The sequence below is a fragment of the Haliotis asinina genome, chromosome 10 (genome assembly GCF_037392515.1).
Source record: "Haliotis asinina isolate JCU_RB_2024 chromosome 10, JCU_Hal_asi_v2, whole genome shotgun sequence".
In the NCBI taxonomy this organism is placed as follows: Eukaryota; Metazoa; Mollusca; class Gastropoda; order Lepetellida; family Haliotidae; genus Haliotis; species Haliotis asinina.
Window position 1 is genome coordinate 23,998,585 of NC_090289.1, and position 20,268 is coordinate 24,018,852.

General features: G+C 37.1%; 2 protein-coding genes across 3 annotated transcripts in view; one reads left to right on the plus strand and one right to left on the minus strand.

Annotated features, from left to right (window-relative positions):
• Nucleotides 1-11,184, minus strand: part of LOC137299209 (uncharacterized) — a 60,392-nt gene extending 49,208 nt beyond the window's left edge. For both annotated transcript variants that reach the window (XM_067792507.1, XM_067831797.1), the window contains exon 1: nt 10,657-11,184. In XM_067792507.1, coding sequence (XP_067648608.1) covers nt 10,657-10,691 — 35 coding nt within the window. In that variant the 5' untranslated portion in view covers nt 10,692-11,184. The remainder of the gene's footprint in view (nt 1-10,656) is intronic.
• Nucleotides 11,185-13,308: 2,124 nt separating this feature from the next.
• LOC137254672 (eukaryotic translation initiation factor eIF1-like) lies at nt 13,309-19,070 on the plus strand. The gene is made up of 4 exons (XM_067792516.1): nt 13,309-13,474; nt 17,533-17,696; nt 18,171-18,302; nt 18,651-19,070. The coding sequence occupies exons 1-4, from the start codon at nt 13,438-13,440 to the stop codon at nt 18,663-18,665; spliced, it is 348 nt and encodes a 115-aa protein (XP_067648617.1). The 5' UTR covers nt 13,309-13,437; the 3' UTR covers nt 18,666-19,070.
• Nucleotides 19,071-20,268: the final 1,198 nt, after the last annotated feature.

Consider the following 20,268-nt stretch of genomic DNA (forward strand, 5'->3'; position numbering starts at 1 on the left):
GGATAATTGGATCATGTTTCAATGGAAATCTATGGGAATGGTATGAAAATTCGACGTCTGGGTCCGGAAACGCAGGGTCTGGTTAAGCGAGTACAATTAATGAACGTAAGTTTCGTTTCACATAACAATCGTCCGGAAGGTGAGGTTTCCAGATATATGATATATGAGGTCTGAGTAAACGGGGTTCAACTGTATCAGTGAAGTTAGATGTTTCCACCATGAAAAGCCTTCAGAAGCTAAAATGGGACAATGACGCCTGAGAACAAATGAAGACACAAAATCAACTGTCAGTTGCCTATCAAGGACTACACTTAGTGTCTCCAAATATATAATAATATATATATATATTTATATAATATAAATAATTCCATTTATACATAAAAGTAGCCCCAGTGAGATGGGAAGATTCAGAACCATGAAGAAATCTAAACTTGCTTCATTTGGGCAATGCAGTAGGGAAATTATGCCGTTCAGACAGACCTGCTGTCACGTTATGATTGAAAAGCAAGACAATATTTGGTACCTTGATGCATCATGGGTGACATCTCACTGACATATGTCCTCAAAGATATGAAAATAACACAACAATGCAGGACAAAAAACAACTGATAACAGTTTCAGCTAAGTGAGTGGTTACTAGGATGCCTTACTAATTAGATGCCTACTTGATCCCATTCACTCTGCCACCTACCACGCCAATTCATTTCGGGTCTAACTGGTTCACATTCAGTCCAGAACCTTACAAAAATATCTATCAGTTTTCTGTCTGGGACATAATGAGTCACATTCAGCCCAGAACCTTCCAAACCTTTATCAGTAGTCAGTACAGGTCCTACTGGGTCACAATCAGTCCAGGAACTTCCAAACCCTAAAAAGTATTCCATCTGGGTCCTACTGGCTCTCACTCAGTCGAGGAACTTAAAACCCTGTTTCATTAATCCACCTGGGTCCTACTTGTTCACACTCAGCAAAGGAACTTAAAACCCTGTTTCATTAATCCACCTGGGTCCTACTTGTTCACACTCAGCACAGGAACTTAAAACCCTGTATCAGTATTCCACCTGGGTCCTACTTGTTCACACTCAGCACAGGAACTTAAAACCCTGTATCAGTATTCCACCTGGGTCCTACTTGTTCACACTCAGCACAGGAACTTAAAACCCTGTATCAGTATTCCACCTGGGTCCTACTTGTTCACACTCAGCACAGGAACTTAAAACCCTGTTTCATTAATCCACCTGGGTCCTACTTGTTCACACTCAGCACAGGAACTTAAAACCCTGTTTCATTAATCCACCTGGGTCCTACTTGTTCACACTCAGCACAGGAACTTAAAACCCTGTATCAGTATTCCACCTGGGTCCTACTTGTTCACACTCAGCAAAGGAACTTAAAACCCTGTTTCATTAATCCACCTGGGTCCTACTTGTTCACACTCAGCACAGGAACTTAAAACCCTGTATCAGTATTCCACCTGGGTCCTACTTGTTCACACTCAGCACAGGAACTTAAAACCCTGTTTCATTAATCCACCTGGGTCCTACTTGTTCACACTCAGCACAGGAACTTAAAACCCTGTATCAGTATTCCACCTGGGTCCTACTTGTTCACACTCAGCACAGGAACTTAAAACCCTGTTTCATTAATCCACCTGGGTCCTACTTGTTCACACTCAGCAAAGGAACTTAAAACCCTGTTTCATTAATCCACCTGGGTCCTACTGGTCCACACTCAGCACCCATACCCACTGGATTGCATTCAGTCAGTGACCAACTACCATTCAGAGCAAGATCTACGAGTAAAATGTAGCCCTAGATCCCTTGTCCCTGAAGGTTGACCAAGCAGAGAGAAGAGAAGCTGTGTTGAGATGTTTCCATGAAATTTAAGACAAAGGAAATGGGTATGTAGATGAAAAAGTATCCCATGATGCGTAATCAAATAGAAATTTGGAAGTTTGTTGTCAGTCTAGCTGCACAGAGTAATTGATGCATGTTTCATTGGTTGAACAGAGGTGACCACCAGCTTATAAAAAAAATGCACATACATAGTGTATGGATGTGGTCTATAATTACTATACACAAGGGAGGTAACTCAACCAAATGAAGCCAATTTCCAAACACAAACAGAGAAGGTCAACCACTGCCTTCTGAATTGCCTCGTCCTTCAATTTCTAGGTTAAAAATCAACTGCTACGGTAATTTATGCTGCCAGTTATCACGTACAGACTGAATATCATATGACAGAGACAACAACAGCTCAAAACCCAAACTGTCACCGAAGACAAGAGTTTTATAAGTGACCATTAGCACTGTCAATATTTATGTATTTGAATCTTTGTTCAATTCCTCTGGGTTTTATTATTTTTATCAACCCTGCAGCCACAAGACTGCAACTTGCCTGAAATGTTTGGTAATATTATACTGCAGTGGTTATGCAGAGAATCACATTCACCATGGTAGCCATGGCAACAATGGTGCCACAGCTTTACATGACAGCCAAACAGTTAAAGAATATTACATATAGGGCTGTGCAACATAACTGGTTGACCGGTATTTACTGGTTCAGACATGAAAATGATACATATTGCCATATGCTACTCAAAAACCTATATTTTGACCCCATGCATTTGGACAACTTCGTAACACTAGAAAATCTAATGATATTTCCGTTTTCCACACAAAAAGTCATGTGCTTATTGTGAAATGGCAACCCTCAACAATGAACAATTTATTGTGGTGGCAAATACTAGGACAAAGGCTTCAGTATGGCTGCATTTGGGGTTGAACCACTGAGTAGGTGTTTAACTATTCAATTCCTCATTTCATTTGTGCCATATATTAAATTCTTATTTTGTCATGATTACAAGCTTAGTGATTTTGTCGTGTTTTGCATTATATAGCAAGCAATAACTTGAATGTCATTAGTTTTTTGGAAAAAAAATAATTTTGCTATATACTGCAATAAATATCGTGATATATTGCCACATAAAAGTCTCTGCTAACCCACACCCAGCCAAATGTACATAAGCACATTCCTTACAGGTTCCATTCAGCTTCAAAAATATTTTTGTTTCAGGGAATGCATGCTAAATACATAAAACAAATTGTTATGTAAGGTAAAAAGTAACATGCACAAAGATACATGCTGGACTGCCTGAGTAAAGTGTTCAAATACCTCCACTGGCTGTTGGAGACACCAACCACTGCTGTGGCAAAAATTCAGATTTCACAAGATGTAGATGTTTCAGATGCAATACTCATGATCTAACAAAAGTAACATATACCAATAGCTGAACACCCAGAATGAGAGAGGACAAACAATTTGCCATGAGGTGAGTCTGACCTTGAAAGATGTTCCATGGAAGTCTAATGAAACAATCCTTTATCACTGACAAGAAGACAATGATAAAATTCTAGATTTGAATACACTTATGTTATTAGAGTTCTGTTAGGAATAACATCTTTTCACAGCTAAATACTCAAGTGTCATCACATATTTCATTGTTAAACAGGTGAAAGGAGTATATGGGTTAAAAAGTCCTAATGACTATCAGATTCTATGCTACTAGGGTTCTGGTTCATTTTACTCAGGTTGTGTACATTAGTCCATAAACTTTTATCTCACAGTTCTGATAACAGCAATCTCAAAATTAAGTTACATCGTCAGGGGTTCTATTTTCTTTTTATACAATTAAAATTTATTATAGTATGCCATTTAGTCATTGAAAAACGAAGGAAACATTTGTTGTGATTGAAAGTTTATTTTGAAATAAAGATAATCACACAGAAAAAAACCACACTTTATATGGTCTTTACCATAATACCACTTCCCAGAAATATTAATGCAATATGTATCTTTTGAAAAATATACTGCAATCTACCAGTAATACCGTACAGCCCAAGTAGAGACTAGGAAATCATTTAATTTTTACTGTTGTTGCTGAATGAATACAAAAAATACATTTATATTACAATGTTATTTTACTACTATGTTTGAGACGGACAATTAGAAGGCAGAAATTCAGTTGAAAACCAGATTAGTCAGGTTTGTATTTAGCATTAAATTGATACATGTAATTGTGAACTGACAGAGACGTTTTCATCTAAACACAGATAGAATAATCCATTGTATTAAAATTAAATTGTTGACACCTGATATTTTAATCAATACGGTGACTAAACCGTATTGATGGTTCATGTGATGGGTCCACATGTTCAACAGTGCTGTGTCAAGTCATCCACACTAATCCATTATAGCAGCTGCGGAGGCTGAGTGGGTTAGATTGCTTAGTTGTGAGCTGTAAGGTACCTCATTCTGAAAGACTGGCTTCCAACACTTCCTGATGGAACTCGGCCCCAGCCACAAGGTACTTTAAGCTGTACTTTACTGACAATGTGTCATCCGAAATATTAAATATATTCCCGTTTCTATCACAATTATTGAATCTATAAAATCGTGCCGTTCCAACTTTGGTTAGTTGTATCACTTACTGCTAATGTTTTTCCAACATATTTCCATGAAAGTGCAGGCCTCTCCATACAGAGTGAACACTTATTGGTGTAGCCTGGCTAAGTTGGGGCCTTGCCAAGGTTAGGTATCGGATTGAACAGGAGAGATGGTAATCAATGATCAAGCATATTCCTTCCCACTACAGTCACCCTGTATGTGGATATGTAAATACCATAACTACTCTAAAAATACAACCTCCTTCAATTTTTCATGCAAATTTTGCACATACAGAACAATGCAAAAAATCCAAGATGTCTGCCATGCCCAGTACATGTAACTTTGCACAGAGAACAGCAGTGTCTCAGATGGCTGACTCATGCCACAACACTGATCAGGATAAAACAATAAATATTACCAAACAAATTCCTTTTAACTTTAAGGTAATAAAATATTGACTGTCTATTTCTGTCTGTCTGCTGCAAAATCATACCAATGAAATTGAAAATAAATATACATTTATAAACAACAAATATCTTAAATGTCATGAAAACTTTTCATTTGTCCATATGAAATCATCACTAAAATTTCAGACATTGGCATGAAGAAGAGGAAATGTTGTTTAACAGACGATCACATGAATGCTGATGTTTGCATGAATGTTGTAACAAGGGGGGTATGGGGAGTATAGAGGACAGCCAAACATCCACAGTATGACGGCTTTGGTATGGACAAATGATCTTTCTTGACATTTAGATGATTTGCTGCTTTTGAATGTATATTTATTTGCCATCTATTTTGCAGCAAAATTGCTGCAAATGCACTATACTAATTAAGTAACTGACATACTCTTTGAATGTACTGAATGACAAATAAATGCAAACAGAAATGTGGTCAACCCATCAGCCATACTTCTGCTTCAAATATTACTGGTAGGTATTCAAATACCAGCCCTCTAAATGTGATGTTACAGGACAACCTTAGGAGAACCTTGCATTCAGTTGGGTTCGATACTGCACCAGCTGTATCAAACAAATTATTTCTGTAATCACTGAACTGCCATTTGTCAATGCAACCAATAACAAAAAAATATGGTACCAAACTCTGCTATTATCAGTTATTATTAAGCCATTCACCAAGTGTGTTTGTTTCCAGTGTCACCCAATACATCGACATACACAGCAGTGTCATCAGTGTAATCCTTGGTCATACTGACCAGAGTAAACAGATGACAATTGTGTAAAAAAGCCTTGGGTTCTACTTTCACCTGCAAAACAAAGGGGCTGAAGGACCCCAATTACTGACATCAAAGGTCCTCACAAGAAATTTGTGGGTCCAGTAACGAGATGGTGTAGAGTAGTGTACTGTGAGAGTCAATGTATACACCAAGTACAGAAGCAACGTCACATAAAACCCTGAAGTCCTTGTTACTGCTAATACTACAAATAGATCTGAAACTTACACTGCCCTGTTTCCAGTCAGACACTTCATAGCTTTAAACCTTGTGCAAGCAACTTGCAATGAAATACATACTGCGCTCCTGATCCAATATAGAAGTGAGTCAAATGACAGTTACCACAAAGCTGGTCTTAATCTGGACATTAGCCCACAAATTCATTTCACAACACATGCCATGGCCATTAGCTGGATGAAATTTATGGTGAATAAATGTGGTTGAACAGTATGTAAATAGATCAGCTTCATAAAAACAGTGGTATCACTGACGAAGACAATACTAGCAGAGGAACTTTCAGGATGCTGGACAAGATTAATTATCACAAGAATTCAACACTCCTTTATTTGTAGTGAAGCTATCCAGGTCACTTCATAAGACTAATGTACCAAAAGCACCACAAATAAATAACTCACTGACCAAATACTGATGAAGACCAAAAATGTCACATCCAATTCAGTCATGGAAGACCAAGAGTTACAGATACTGTGCAGATAAAGCTTTAGAAATCATTCCTCTTAGTTTGTGGACAAATATTGATCCTGTTCTCATTATACCAAACACATAAGGCTGAAGAAGGTGTTGTGAGATAATCTTGGGCTCACAAGTTTGTTTACCAGGAAAATCTAGAATTGATTCTGTTCATCAGCATCACTGTCTCTAATCTCTTAATGTCTATTTGAGGTATCATTTTAACAAGGTGAAACAACACAATGTACCATGATTCAAACAAAACTGCAGAAGACCAATATCTGTGGAAGCTTAACGTCTTTTGAAGACACTTTTCCCACATATATGGCTAAAAATGGTACCTCAGTGGGCTTAAACTATACATATACATTCAATGTCTGTTTACAGCAATTTTCACAGTTTCAAGGTTCACAGTAACATCCCCATATGGTATACATTTGATATCAGCTAAGCACTTTTCACAGTTTCAAGGTTAATAGTTGGATCTCAGTAACGTATACATTTGATGTCTATGCATGGTATTCTCAAAGCAATTTCCTCATTTACAAAGTTAACATTTGGATTGCAGTATGGTATAATTTTCATGTCTGTTTAAGGCCTTTTCCAGACAAGTTAAAAGTGAGACCTAAGAAACAACAAATATGCAAGTATAGTTTCCTTATTCCTTCTGAATTAATACACAATGATATTATTATTTTCAAATGAACTATCAATCAAATTACAGTCTACCAGTTTGCCAAATGATGTTTTGAAACATAACTGATAACAGGTGAGAATGGTTTTAAGCTGTGAGTATGACGTAAAAATATTTCAGCAATATCATACCAGGGGTTATGGCACCAGAAATCGGATACACATATTCTACCAGAAATGGGATTCAAACCATTTAAAGCTACCGTACCACCCCACTATTACTAATAGGTGAAAAGGAAAGAAAAAACTAACAGTACATCTCTTAACACCAAGTTATCAACAGAAATTCATGTTTTTCCAAGGCATATATCAAACTAAATGCAGGCCTGAAATATTCAATATTCCAGCAATATCATGCAGGGTGTCTTCAGAAATGGCTTCACAAATTGTGCACATGTGGGCAATCGAAACCAGGTCTTGGGTGTGATGAGTGAAAGCATTAAATCAGGGGACTACCCCACCACTACCCCTTGCCGAATAACCAAAGGGCTGAACAAAGCATATCAGTAAAACATGTTAAAGAATAACTTTACCTTCCAATTTGACGTATGACTGGTAATGACTGATTTTGTTTGCAAGGCTTTTTTCAGCAGAAGTAATATCTAGCCAAATAAAATTGCAAGACTATAAACTTCTTCAAAACATTTTATATCAACTGTAATGTCACCAAGAAGTATAAAGATTGTTTGAATAATAACACCTTCTAGATCTTCCTTGACATAAATTAACCTCTAGAATCAGATGGAAATAACGGTTGCCTTCAGAATCAGTGAAGCTGTACAATTCAATGATGCATCAGATTTACTTTAGTCATTTACTGTTGAGAATTAGTTCACACATATACACATGTGCACAAGTACCACAAAGTCATACTTTACAGAAAATGTCAGCAAGTAAAAAACTGTCTAAAGATTTTGATGATCAGAATTATCATCACTTGGGTGAGTTATTTGGGCTAAAAAGAGTGATAATCAGAACTATCACACCTGGGGTGAGTTATTTAGGCTGACTACAGAGACTGATAATCAAAACTACCATCACTGGGGTGAGTTATCTGGACTGTCTACAGAGACTGATAATCGGAATCATCATCACTGGGGTGAGTTATTTGATTTGGGCTGTCTACAGAGACTGATAATCAGAATTATCACTGGTAATTAACATTTATCCATATGAAAATTATAACCCATAGCATCTTACAAAATGGATTGTGCTGGAACATAAGACTTCTTGTTGTTTGCTGATGTTGTAATACAGAAGGTATTAGTTCTTGATTGTCATTTAGCAGTTGGTTAAACATTTTCCACATGAAAGAAATAAATTGAAACTGAAAAATGATCACCACTGGCCTTAAGGACCAGATGTGTCTACACTCAACAATTGTTAAATGATGAACTGATATTTAAATTATGAAAAAAGACCTAAAAATGAAATAAAACGTCTTTTACCATTTTAACACAGATCTTAAAGGTCAAGTTAGTGGGTTGGCTTATCTCTGGGGTTGGCCATTGGTGTATGGTACATGTCTGGCATCTGTTTTATCAATCAATACGACCCAAAAATAAAACACACACGCAAAAAATTAGAAGTTAAGCTCCGGTATTTTCTGAATTTTTACTTGTGGAATGTTTTATGATGTTTCTTCAATTCCACATGAGCGCTGTCATTCAGTTTGGAAATGTTGAGAAATTCATTTCAGTTGCATAACACAATCCTAAGCAGGTATCAGTTTAGAGGATATTTTCAACCTAAGTTTGGACCAAAAAACCCGTAACTCTTATTTTCATAACTCTCGGCTGTCAACTGAAACTAGATTTGTAGCATGATGTCTATTACATCATGGGATCATATCAGAAAATCAAAATGAGATGCTATTTTGATTTAATTCATTCTTCTACAAATGTTCAACACACAAAACATAACCTTTCACCACAGGTTATTTCTAAATTATATTCAAGATGATGTTCAAATCTTACACAGTATAATAAATGCAATTATGTGTCAACACAATCAGCTGTGTCAATATGTTTACTTCAATACTTATTGGCAACTAATCTATACTTAAGTTAACAAATACCATATTCTACAATCTATATCAGGAGTCATTCCCTGCCAGATCTGTATTATTCTGCGGTCACAATGGGGAGACATCTAATGGCACACTTTCAAGGAAGAAAAATAATCCATGCATGTGTTAGACAAGCAACTTAGGAGTATAATATAGAAATACAACACAAAATCCTTGGCAACTGATCAGACCCATGTTTAGATATACGGCATAAAAGCGAAAATTCAGGAATGGGCAATCAGAAATATACAAAGCTACGACTTAAAACGTTTCTTTATTATGCAAATGACAAAATACCTAAACCTACATAATAACCAAATAGAGTTATCTGCCCCTGGAGTTGGGGGTTGTCCATGGTAGTGCTGCTGAGAATAACACTTTGACAAAGCCATCATTCTCTCAATAAGACTCAAGAAAATACATAAAAATATTCCTAAACTTTTTTTCATTTTTTTAATTTCTTTTTTTTATCACAATTTATCACTAATCTGATAACTTACCTCAAATTGAGAAAATGCCTATTTTGAACAAAAAGAATGAAATACAATGTCCAGCAGAGCTGGACTCAAGCCCAGTTCCTTCTGAAACTGATTCCTTAAATTGAATAGGAAAGTAGTGGATGAGTCATAGGCTATTCAGTACTGTCTTCAACAAATATAGTCAGGTTACATTATGTAATTCAGAATACATTTTCACAATAACATGGTAACAAAACATTAACATGAATGGATCTATGCAACTATGCAAAGCTTCATTATGATTTGGAAATAGAAAACATCTTGCTTTCTTTAGCAGTAACTATTATTAGGTTCTTTTCTTTCAAGTTTTCAAAACCTGAAAGTCACATTTGTTACTTTTAATTTAAACCCTACTTTAAGGCCATAACTTGTAATCGAAGTATATCTACCCTCCCTTAGTTAAATTGGAATGATGGTACAAAGCTGACAATCAGTGACAAGCAGATAGTCAGAGAGCCATGCTTTGAAACATATTGTCAAGGTAAATATAAAGTCACATGTTTAGTTTAACCTGTTTAACCATTAAATAAACAGCAGAACCATGTAATCACCTAAAATGGTCTTAAACGATGAGATCTCATAAGATTACAGAAGGCAATCAAACTTGACATGTATCTTTGGTTGTATCTGCATGAGACAGATTTCCTAACCTTCTCCTGAGATAGGACATGTTGTTGATAGTGTTAACATGTAACCCTGGGAAGATCCAACTGAAAACAAATCGCCGATTTCAGAACACCTAAAACAAAACTACATTTGCAGCATGAGAAGGTCATTTGTCACTTCACTTCTTGTGACAAAAATCTTTGGAATATGACAAACATAACTGAACACTAATATGAGGAAGCATAATAAATTCAAATCTTTCATGTTTGGGGGATGCATCAAAAAGTAACACGGGGATGCGACGGGAAGATGGCACTTGACGTGCAATCTACATCAATACACGTGTGATTGTTGTGACAGGCTTCGACGCTGTGTGTGTAGTGTAGTGTGTCTGCACTTACTCTGTTGGGCATGCTGGGTCGTAGAAATCCGCCATGTCGATCTGTTGGTACCGGCTTTACTTGGTCAACGACTCGCTAGCTGACACATCCAGGCGGGCTTGATGTGATCGCAGAACATGGGTCGACTCTTCACGCCGAGCGCTTGCTTGTCGGTGTCGATCGCTGGGTGCCTCCCTGCTCTCTACGATTTCCTCAGATGCCCTAGTTCTTCAAAGACAATAATGGTTAGCGCATTGACAATAGTTCATTGTAAATTGCATATATCTTACTTGACTGTTAAACGAAGCCAATATCTCGCACTCTTTGTTGTAAATATATTCGTTCTCGCTTTCCAAACACGATCGTCGGCCATAGGGGAAATCTCGCTAATCTCGTACCAAAGTGTTTCATAAATTAAAATAAAATTTCATAATATCAGAATAATATGCTTTGATTTTACTTTTCTTGATATTTTAGTTTTTACAAACTATGATAACTTGAAATTAAAGGCTTGAATTGTTCAGATTAATAACAACTTTTCAGTGTAACGTTTCACACGGCCGCCAGATGGCGCTATAACGAGCACGTGTTTGGACTGTTTCCTCGACGCATTTGCGCAATAACTAGTGCTAACTTTGAAATGCGTGACCGTCAATTAAGTGGTATGACGAGACAGTAACCCAGTGAACAAAACATTTATCAACATAAAACATGTAAGCATGCCTTTCCCATAAACAAACAACCAAACGTCATATCTTGACCAACAGTTCGCTTGTTATATAGTGCATATATCGCAGATATTAATTACATCAGAGGTGTGACTGCTCTGAGTCCCTGGTCAACCACACAAATCCAGGTAATCCTTTTTAACGATCCTTTCAAATGGACCCAGGTAATTCTTTTTTCCCCAAATTTTATGAAAAAATGGTATTGTTAAATGTTTGTGCTTATACTTTCTCAAAAGAGTTCGCTTGCAAACTTGAAAAATGTTGAATACTCTGTCTACAGACCCTGAAGCAAACGAAAACCAATCGAAGTCTGGATAATGTGGCAAATCTAGATTCTGAAAATAAAAGTTTCATGGCTCCATTTTATTATATTACAGTTTTAAAACTATGAGATGTGTGTACTGTAAATTATATTCATGTTTAAGACTAGGTGTTAGTCTAAATGTTGATTTTAACATATCATCATTGTAACGAAAAGAAAACCAACAGGAGAGCCACTGGTAAGTCACAAATGGGTACACAAAAACAGTCATATTTACATTTAAACATTCGCCTGTCTTTGATGACATCTAGACCCGTGAAGGTACGGGGTAAAATAGGTCTTCAGCAACCCATGGTTGCCACAAAAGGCCATTATGCTTGTAAGAAGAGACTGACGGGATCGGGTGGTCAGACTTGCTGACTTGGATGACACGTCATCGCTTCCCATGCTCCGGATCATACTCTTGATCACTGGATTGTCTGGTACAGACTCAAGTATTTACAAACCGTCGCCATATAGCTGGAATATTGCTGAGCGTGGCGTAAAATAAACTCACTCCCTTCCAGACGTATGATTGTGAAGAGATGGAAGGCTGAGGTCATAATCCTTTAGGAAACCATTACGTGGGAACAAAGTAGGTTCCTTCCTGTGACGTCATCATCATAAGGTATTAACCATATTGCCAACTTTCAAGCGAGGAATTCTCAGTTAAGGACAGATGTGCAAAATCTTTTTCCGACAGTGTTTGACTACTGACAATTCTACACCTGTTCCGCATAAGTAGGACACCATGGCTTTAATGTGTCAACTTAGATTGTTTTGACAGAAAGAAAACCGTGTCAAGTTGTTTTTGTACTCCAGTTTATAAGCACAATTACGTAAGTGAACGTATATATACCCCCATCTCAGTCGTGGGTTTAGAAATTTCTGATGAAAAAAAATAAAGCTATTTTTACGAGAAACTTTTCAACAAAATGATGATGCCACCGACTGCCAATACTCCAAGGATGAAAAACAACGAAATTTTAACGAAAAGGCAGTAAAATACATGCATATCCAACTCAAAGCTGAAAACATAAATATGTAGGTATAGCTAACCCATAATCATCAGCTAACGCTTTTTCCCTGAATGTATATAATAATTATTTTGGTAGTAACAAATAGACCTATTTAAACTGAAAAGGAACCTCGAAGAGTTGGAAGATTCTAGACTTGCTACATCTTGGACTACAGCATGGCAGGGACGGCAAGGCAGTTGGGAATATAATCTGGTTCAGATTCTCTAAGCATTAGACATAATGCATGTCTAATTTGTCTGTGAGTTACATCAGTTAAGCGTTATATATTGCCTTGTCAGGCGTCAACACAAATACAAGCGCACACATCTGTCCAAGATAGAGTTGCAAAACATCATCGTGAAAACATACTTTTCAATATTGAAAAACCTCAAGCGACCGGTTACATAATGCCTCGTCTTACCGGCTTGAAAACATCTTGGGACCAGTCTAAAAACGTACTCTCTAACACCATTGTACAGTGATTCTCTGTTGTAGTACTTATTGCCGTAAACAGTTGGAATAATATATGTATTGCCCCAACATACCATGGTCTTTCTCGAAAATATTTGGTGAATTCGTAATTAATAAGAAAAGAATAAAAGTTCTGGAAAAGGTTAGTGACGTCATAGGACATGCGCACTCCCTCAATCTCACACTTGAGGATTTGGAAGACACGGTTCGGCAGCAGCCTCACACTGTCAGTAACTTGCTAGTTACCTATTTTTTGTTGGGTGGAACACTTATATTAGCTTGAATGAGCGGTGAACTCTTGAACTTGAAGGAAGGATTCGGTAAGTGTTATTGTAAAGACAGGAGATAAGTCGTAGTAACAGTTTTCTCAATTTTTCGATTCAAAATGGCGTCGTGTTGTGTTGTGAAATGTCGCAAGTGAAGCGGTCTTTTTTCTGAATTTCTTCACAGCAACACGTGTATTTACTCTTGGTATTCCAGTCAAGTAATTATCAAGACTGATTTACTGTTGAGTAAACCATTCCTATGTTTATCTTCATCTTTACTGTCTCTTTACATTAATTGCGACGCTAGCAGCGAGTTTTCATTGGGTCATGCTGGTAATTCGGTATTCACACGATAGTAAAATTGGTATAGGTCCCTGTAGATATATATTAGGCACTGTTTGGGACGACATTCAACGCAGACATTGGCGGGGGACTCGACGTGTAAAGTTTCTGTCAAGGAAACCTTAATTCTAGCCCTTACTGTAATCCTAAACCACACCAAAACCCTAACCCTGACCCTGAAACCTCAAATTAATCCTGATAAGTAGAATACATTTCAAGTGTGTGTTATAGGCGGAAAGGCAGAACTCTTCCCTGAAAACAGGCGTACAGGAGGGATTTAACCCTGGCTTGGTAAGAGCTCCGCCTGTACCACCCCCCACAGATTGATACCTTTCGGTATGCACTTACCGAAACAATTCATCACAAATGCCAATTCATGAATTCAACCTATGGCCCCCAACCTATAAAGTTGAAAAACGCGATGAAAAAATGCCCAGCTGTGCTGCACTGTGCCCATAACACATGCGCAGTGAATAGGTTCAGAGCTTGAAACAGTAAGCATGCCCGGAGTATGAGGTCGTGAGCAGTAGTCTAATCTTGGCTGTGTACACAAAAAAGTAAATAATCTACTCATTACATAAAAAAACTTGTTTATTGTGGTAAGCAGCCCCTGTCAGAGAAAGCTCAATGTCTGGTATATTGACACCTGTATGTCTGCCTGCCTGTCTGCTGAAGACAATATACACAGCTTCAATCATTGATCACATCCAATTTGAACTTGACACCTATCAGACTATTCCATAAACAAAAATTGATTTATGAGTCCTGTCTCTGCCACATTATGTAATTAGGCAGGTGTGATACTTGTTCACATGACATGTTTTTAAGTCTGAGTTGCAAACAAACTACATCCATGTTTCTCGGATGACTGGATCTGATGGATCTGACTGAAACTAGTGCAAATTCTTGTCAGTTTCAAGTCCTGCTTTATACTTGGACGAATGACCGTTTCCAGCCACACAGTAGTTCACCATCTCTACTGAGATGATTTTTGATTGGATCGAACGCAAATTCAGAGAATATGTATTTACAAAACCCAACGTTTCTATATACATTCTTTATGGATAACAACTTCTAGTTATGATTTTGTTTGACAACGGTACACGAATCAAGTACAATAAATGAAGTTGTTATCCATAAAGAATTTACGTTCTCGTGACTTGCCTTACTTCTAAAATGCCCATCAAACAGATCATCTTTCAGTGCACACTCATCTGCTATGACTGGGTTCGGTCTCCCAAGGCCTTTGTTTTCGAGGAAGTAAGCCCAAGTACAAAATATTGCACTTTTGAATCACGATTGTACGCTTATAATTTTGTCTATTTGAATTTTTACAAGCAGCAATGTATATTATGTCATGAATCAGTGATAATTGTGTCTTAATTATTTTTGATTTTTTGGTTGCATGTGACCTTTAAGAATACAGTTACCGTAACCCTAAACTTAACATGATGCTAAATCAAAACACTAAGCCTTAGAAATAGCTGTAGTAAAGGCAAGACATTTCAAGCAGGGCTTAGAGACAGAACTCATGCCATAAAGATATATATAATTCTGTCTCTTGTTCTCATGGATTCTTATTTTTTGTGGTAAGCATGTTTCAGCCGATGTTGCCTAGCCTAGCATTTTTCTTTGCTGACCAGTTACTTTGAAGTTGCCCAAGTGTGCTGGTCCGTGAATGTCCTAGGGTAGAATAGCCCTTCAGCAACCCGTGCTTGCCATATAAGGCGACTATGCTTGTCGTAACAGGCGTTTAATGCTCACTTACTAAACTCACTGATTCCAAAGAGTGTGAATTATCAAAATCTTGCAATGTCACAAAATACTGGCAAGTTCATAGTAATTTGGACATTGACCTATCTGGGACCCTTGTGGATCTTGAGGGAACTGATACATCTTGAGATCTGCAGGGTTACGGGTTAGACCTTACTATAGCACAATGGTTTGTATTCATTTACTGAGTATAGCCTTGCTGCTATGCTAGCAGCCCTTTAAAAAACTTATTAACTGTAATGATAATCTGCAAATTACATCTCTAATGTCTCAGTAATCCAGTGTAGTGCGTCCAAGCACCAGCAGTATTTAATCTGAAATGTCTGGTATTATGCAGTACCTCTGCTTCCAAGTTTTGTGGATAAACAGACTTGAATGAGCAGAATTGTAACAACCAGATGCTGGTGACTTGTATAATTATCCCTGAATATGAGGGTTTTGGCTTATTAAATAGTTATAAGAAAGCTATGCTTCTGGTTGGCAAAGTGGGGTCAAGTCCTGCATCCACTATTCATTGGAAGCTACATACTAGTAACTACCACAACTATAATGTATTCTCAAGAAGTCAGCTCTCTAAAATTTAATGCCACTTATATTGCCTCATCTCTGAAAGTGAGCAGGAAAAGTGATTTTTTTCTCTTATGAAGGTATAATTTTCAGAGTAAATTGTTAAGTTTTGTGAGAATTAAATATTTGGGATCACACATTTGTAAGGTGCATGCCCCAGAATAATGTTATAACTTATCATGCTGATTTTAACTTACTGTCTTCTCAATTTTTGTAGTCTGTATTGTTGTTGAATGTAGATACCCTGTTCTGAATTGCCCCTTTGTTATCCTTGTTGATAACTGCACTGCTAGTTGAGTTGAACTTGAATCATTGCAGCTACAAATGTATGAAGCTTACATAAATGTAATTCTTCAATCAGACACCGACAATTAAGCAGTGTGTGGCTTTGTTCCCCGAATTAGAGATAAGTTGTTAACTTCTTAGTCTCAGTGACGTGAAGGAAGTGTCAAGTGGTTCCTTTTGTTTGTCAAGCATGCTTGATCTGATGTATCCAGATTAAGATGCTTAGGTGAAGAAGATTGTACAGGATTAATCAAAGCCTAAGAGTTACGTCAAGTATTACAACTGCCCTTTAGATAATTTCTTAAAGCATATTCTGGATTTGTTGCATATATACTATATGCTTTGGTTAAATCCAAGCCAATCAAAAGGGGTATCCTAGTAGTTAAACCTTTAGTCCATCACGTGGAAAGACCCAGGTTCAATTTCCACACTGTCACATACTTTGTGTACACATCTAAAAAGTGTTACTCATAATGGATGAAATTGTTAATGATTCTGAAGTAAATTCTAATGGTATACCTTATTATGAAGACCACTTTTGAGTTAATGTCTTAAAATGTATGTACCAGTGTCAAGGATGTGCTCACCTGAAATTAGTGTTTACCTTGGTGTTTTATCCAAAAAATTGTTTTGAACTTTAAACTTCATAAATTGTTTTACAGAATAAATATAAGTCTTATGTCTACCAACCTGAATATATCAGTTTAATTCCTTCTATATTTACTGTGTAATGTTGTTCTTCATTTTGGTACTTTTTACATTTTCTGCTAAACGTTTTGAAATGTACAAGTGGTTGACACAGTTCCTGATATGAACATGACCTGGAAGAGATGTGATCAGATATGTATTCATCTCTCATCACTTTGGTAGGATAAACATCAAGCAAGTAAACATTTATACACCCACAGAATTTTCATCACGGACAGCTATAGGTGGACTTGTTGCAACCAAATATGTTTCATTTGAGCTTTTGTATATGAGACAACATAAATGCAAAACCTTCAGCTATAATGTATGAGCATTGTTAGTTACTCCTTGCTTACATATGATGGAAAATGTTCATCTTTACTATATATAGTACCGTCTTTGTGCATGCCATTTGTACTTTAATCATTGATTGAAACAGGTTGTAATTTAACTTTCAGCTCCTTTAGCTTCTGAATTGGATGATGCTAAATTTGGTAACCAGGCCAAAGATGCCCTGATCCACATCCGAATACAACAACGTAATGGACGGAAGACTTTAACAACTGTCCAGGGCATCAATCCTCAATTCGACTTCAAGAAAATTGTCAAAGCCTGTAAAAAGGTAGATATGTTGAATGCTGAGTGATTGTTACTAAAGTACACATTGTAGTAATTTAGAAGGGACATGAGACCATCCAGGATTTGAACACTTAAAGTGAGACACCACACTGCAACCAAGAGAATGGGTAGTTTTGATTACAACTTTCTACTTCCCCTTTTTTATGTAACATTCTGCAAGTGAATTGCTTACCCCCTGAGAAGGACAACCTTTGTACATGCCTGTGCCTATTTAGGTAATGTGTTAAAATAGTTTCTTAAATGTGAAAGAAAGTGTAAGGAATATATATGGATTGGAACTTTGTGAGATTCCATCTTGAAATATTTTGAAAGGCTTTCAAGTCTTCTCAGTTATAACTAGAAATAGGTTGCACTCCCAACTGATGGACATAGCTGCCTTTTGAACAGAATTATTATTTTTACATAAAACATGAATCTTGTAGTTAGGGGTCCTTTTAATTTTATGGTATATTTGTAGGAATTTGCCTGCAACGGCACTGTAGTGGAGCACCCTGAGTACGGTGAGGTTGTGCAGCTGCAAGGTGACCAAAGAGATAACATCAAGAATCTGCTGTGCAAGTGTGGCCTTGCCTCTCAAGAACAGGTCAAGGTATGGAACATGCTTATATCATGAAGTTGGTGTAATATATTAAAGGTTCACACACGAGTTCAGTTCCGCAGTTTAATCATTCTGGTGAAACAACTTTTGAATAGAACCTTTTGATAATTAGTCAGTTTGTTAATACAGATTTGGGCATTCTGAAAGTGAATGCAAGACTGATTTTTTGTCTTTCATATTAACTTGCGAGGGTCTTGTGTGTCATGGAATGCTTAAGGTATACATGTTAAGTATATTGGGATCATTCATTTTAAATATAGAATTAAGTTATGTATTTGAAGGTGTGATATGTTTTGCAAATCTTGAAATATATGTTGACATGTTATTGTTTATTTTCAGGTGCATGGTTTCTAGGCCTTCATCTCACCAGACCAATGTTGCCATTGTGAACACTCATTTGTTTTTAACTCTTTGTGATGCTAGTGTTAACCCTGTGTTTTAGGTAACCATGTATTTACTTCTAGTCGACAACTTTCTTTCTGTAACCTACCATTTCTGCTGGTATGGCTAATCTTGGGCAGCCAACATGAAGCCAGGAAAAGTGACATTTTCTCAAGCATGAACTGTTTGTGGCAAGTCAACTTGAAGCTTATGTATATCATAAGGATGGAGAGCTCAGCCATTGTCAAACTGTTTTCTACAGTGACATGGTCATTCGTGTTTGAACATCAAAAGCCCTATGCCAGTTAACTGTATGCCTTTTTAATAGATCACACAATTGTATTACTTTGTCATCAATAATAAACATTTTTATAATTACTTTCATCTTCAGTTCTTCATTCTTTTAAAGTTACATGTAGTTTGCATGTCTATAATGTTTACACAATTATCAAGTCCTTTCATTTTGGATCTGTTTTGGTTCAGGTGTATGTATGATTGTTATCTTTAACATGTGGACAGTTCTGTGAATAAAGCAAGTCTCACAACTCCATGGTTTAGGCATTAGAGTACACAGTTAAATGGTTACAAATCTTCATTAAGATCTGAATCGCACCTTGTTGGTATACCATATTAGCAAGCCACACGCACAGCACCACGTACATAAGAGTTTGTTGTCAAAGACATCAGAATCAAGTGGAAAGTTCACGGGAGTTGGACTGTTCTTGTCCACATAACTTTTCATGACCTCATGTTTGAAAGATCCGGAAACCTTACATTTTTGTCTGTGTTTGATAACTGAGTCATCCCATCAAACCTGGCCAATCAAGTTCCCATAACCTCAGCAGCTTGTGAAAGAATGCTTTTGAATTGTTTCATCCCATTCCACTTACTTTCAACATGTTCATTATTTGTAACAATGCAATGTCACCCCACTCGTGACTGGACATCGCAATCGTATAAAAACGGAATGAGTTCAAACTTAAACGTCCTGCACAGATTTTGAAAACGGGCAATGAGGACCTAATGCAAAACAGTCAAGATGGGTGAGCTGATGTTGACTGACGGCTGAATAGGTGATCAACAGGTGTCTATCAACACCGGCTCGCCCACCCTCCATTTGGGCAAACCTCTGGTTATTAGAGTATCTACTCTGTCGTGCACATCTATTTTGTCATTTTTAAAATTTACCTTTCAGTGCAGGTACCACTAAATGAAAGGAAAATATTTTAACATGCTTGCTTCACTTATTTTCAGGTCATTTACTTCCCAGCAATTAAAGATGAAGCTTTTAATATACGAAACAGTTTCATGTCTTAAGGGATTGTTAGTTATGCATATCGCAGTGAGTCTCGTGTGATTTGTCCCAGTTTAAGGTCGGTAACTCTGAAGAGACTAAGTGTTAAGATCTGTGCATCAGACCTCAATATCTCCATCCTCGATATCTCCAGGGTAAACGTTCCGATAACTCCACATATAGTTAAGCGATTTGGTATGGATTCAAATACGGTTCCATATACATATAAATAATCTCCATACAGCTGAAACATTTGCAAAGGAAATAACTGCACACACACAC